Here is a 3,083-nt window from a genome sequence, read left to right on the forward strand (position 1 = left end):
CTTTTATTTTATTTTATTTTTTTCCCCCCCTTTTTTCCCCTTTATTTTTCTTTTTTTTTTTCTTTAATTTTTTCCCCCAGCTCCTTCAAGCCCGAGACCCGAGTCGGGATGGAGCAGGGTTCCTGGGATTGCAGCACTGCACCTGGCCGCTACACAAGGATGGGGAAAAAAAAATAATAAAAACAAACCCCCAAACCAAACAACAGAATAGGAAGGAGGGGGCGATGGGGGCCCAAGGCTCTGGAAATGATCCCCTCAGCCCATGAAAAATTGGTTTTGAATGTATCTCCCTGCCAATACGAGAGTGCAGCATCACCCCCGGCCCCTCTGGGAGGCTGTGGGGAGATCCTCCAGGCCGGGCTTTGTGCCTGGGATGCAGGGCTACTCTTTGTTCCCCCTGGGCTCCGAGATTAGGGGTTGCTGGAAGGCGCCACACACACCCAGCCGCCCCCCGAAATCTAAAACCTCTTGATGATTTTCTTTAAAACAAGTTTACCGTGCGGGGGAAAAAAAAAAAATACTAATAAATAGGCAGGCAGGAGCTTTCAGGGCAGAGGCAGCGCTGCCCTGAGCTGGCTGATTGCCCACCCCAAATCCGGGGACACCTCCAGCCCACTCAGCATCCCGGGGAAAGCATCGCCGCCGCCGGGGCTCCGGGATTTTTGGCAAAGAGGAGAAGGAGGAGGTGGAAGAAAAAAAAAAAAAAAAAAAAAAAAAAGCAGCAAACCACACAACCCAAACCAAGGCACCAAACAACCCGCAGAAACCTCACTTTTCTGGTATCCCCGACCGAAAGAAAGCGGGACAAATCTTATTAACACGACTGTCAAGCTAGAGCCAGATTCATGTTACATTAAAGCCTTCCCAACTTTGCTTTCCGTAATTTTACGTCCTCGGTACGTTTCAAATCGGAGACAACCACATCCTTTTAATCTGACCCCTCTCTGGGTCAATCGGTCGCGCAAGGATTAATTATTGTTTACAAGGCCTGCCTCGCACTAGTTTTGTTCCGATTCTGTTCCCTCCCTCCTCCCCCAAAACGCACCTTAATAAAACCGAAATTTCTCCAGGTAATTTTTTCCTCTTTTTTTGTTTTTTTTTTGTTTTTTTTTTTTTTTTTTTTTGTGAGGGGAGGGGAGGAATAGAATGATTTAATTAGTTTAGCCTGGAGGGAGATGAGAGTTGAGGAAAATAAAGCGTACAGCTGTTTAAAAAAAAAAATATATAAACCCCTTCGTCATTCTGGCGTTGATTTTTAGGCTGGTGGTTTTTTAAAAATAACCTTTTCTGCTGGGATGCCTGGGGGGAAAAAAAGGGGAAAAGGGGAACCCCTGCCCTCCAGAGAGAACCCTCCGGCCCACTCCCACCGCCGGGCGGGAACCGCAGCTCCGCGCCATTGTACGCGGCCGCGGCCGGGGCTGCGCGGGCGCGGAAGGAGCGCGCCCGGCCGGCGGGGCAAAAACCGCGGCCCCACCGAGGAGGGAGCGCTGGCCCCGGCGGGTTCCCCAAAGCTAAAAAGCGGGGAGGAAAAAAGAAAAAAAAATAAAATTACAAATAAATTGAACAAAGCGATGCGGGGCAAAGGCGGGGAGGAACCGCCGGCGCGGAACTTTCCTCCGAGGCGCTGGGGGGGGGGAATTCAGCGCAGTAAAGCCGGGCTGGAGCGGGGGCTCGGCCGGGATGGGGGGGATCTCTCCCCCGGAGCCCAAGGAAGGGTTTTGAATCCAGGGATGGACCAAAAAAACAAAGCGACAAAATAACCCAATTTCCCGGGTGTGAACACAGCTCACCTTCCCCCACCCTCACCAAACACCTCCGACTCGTACCTCTAACTAGGATCCTCCTGCAATAGTCCGGATCAGCCGAACTAGATTTACTTTTATTACAATCTTCCGTAGCTGCAGAGGCAGAAAAAGTCCCTTGCTGATCCTTCAAAAAAGAAGTAGAAATATTTCCTTCAGACCCTTTGCTTTCCTTGCCCTCTTTATGTCCGTTCTTCGAGCCCCGGTTAGCTTCAGTCTCTGAACTGCATCTAACGTCCATTTTGTCTTGTTTCCCAAACATGTAGTGCAATAAAAACAAAAAAAAAACCAAAAAACACAAAAAAAAATAGCCAACAAAAAATATAGAAGAGTAGTAGAAGAAGAAGAAGACGAAGTCTATGCTGGATATTGCACGGCTTAGGGTCAGATCGGTGGGGATCTGTAAAGCACCTTGAGTAAGGAAGGTCGGGTTTTATCCCACTGGAAAAGCAGCGGCTTCCTCAGTCCCAGCGTCCTAATGTGACTGTCCAGCTTCCCAGAGCGCCCAGTGATCAGGTACTCAACAGTACAACTCTAAAATGATTTAATGTCTGCCTTATTACAGAGACATGTAGTTGTTAGACACACAGAGGGACGCGCACTCGCTGTTTCAATTGATTACGGGTAATTTTGCAGCCTCCACATTTAGGTTACCTCATGAATACACTAAATTGTTTGGATAATATATCAGATCGTAATGGATGGTTTGTGTGCTTGTCCCCAATCAAGTAGAGTTTAGCCAGTGAATAAACTGAAATGATTGGTCTTGCTTTCAGGAAACACACAATCAAAAGACTGAGACTTCCAGAAAAAAAAAAAAAAAAAAAAAAAAAAAAAGGGGGGGGGGGGGGGGGGAAAAAAAAAAAAAAACTTTTGACAAGATTCACCCTGAATTGTTAGCACCATTAGCAGCCATTATTAACTTTCTTCAGTATGCCTTTGACCTCCCGATTATATAGTGGCTTTCTCCAAAGCACGCCAAATAAATCTGAATAAAGCTGCTGGGAAGGGCTGGAAAAATGCAGTTGTAGGGGGGTGAAGAAAAAAAAAAAACCAAAAAACAAGCCCCCTGGATTCTAAACAAACAAACAGATCCCCAGCACGCACATACACAAAAAAGTTCTTCCTTCAAGCAGATCTCTCCGAGGAAGCAGGTTGTCTTGGCCAGCAGAAATCCTCCTTAACACATCTCCCCACAGACAGCCATCTTAAACTCCTACCTCTCCTTATTTCAGTCCCGATACTTGCTTTTTGTGCTTCTCCCTCTGTGTGTGTGTGTGT

The 3,083-nt window shown here is 47.3% G+C and overlaps 1 protein-coding gene across 1 annotated transcript in view; it reads right to left on the reverse strand.

The window, feature by feature from the left end:
• VAX1 (ventral anterior homeobox 1) overlaps positions 1–2,064 on the reverse strand; it is a 31,924-nt gene extending 29,860 nt beyond the window's left edge. Inside the window, exon 1 of the mRNA XM_014945211.1 lies at positions 1,827–2,064. Within this exon, the coding sequence (XP_014800697.1) occupies positions 1,827–2,064 (238 nt within the window). The remainder of the gene's footprint in view (positions 1–1,826) is intronic.
• Between the last annotated feature and the right edge of the window lie 1,019 nt (positions 2,065–3,083).

This window comes from Calidris pugnax, unplaced genomic scaffold, assembly GCF_001431845.1.
Source record: "Calidris pugnax isolate Ruff unplaced genomic scaffold, ASM143184v1 scaffold89, whole genome shotgun sequence".
Classification (NCBI taxonomy): domain Eukaryota; kingdom Metazoa; phylum Chordata; class Aves; order Charadriiformes; family Scolopacidae; genus Calidris; species Calidris pugnax.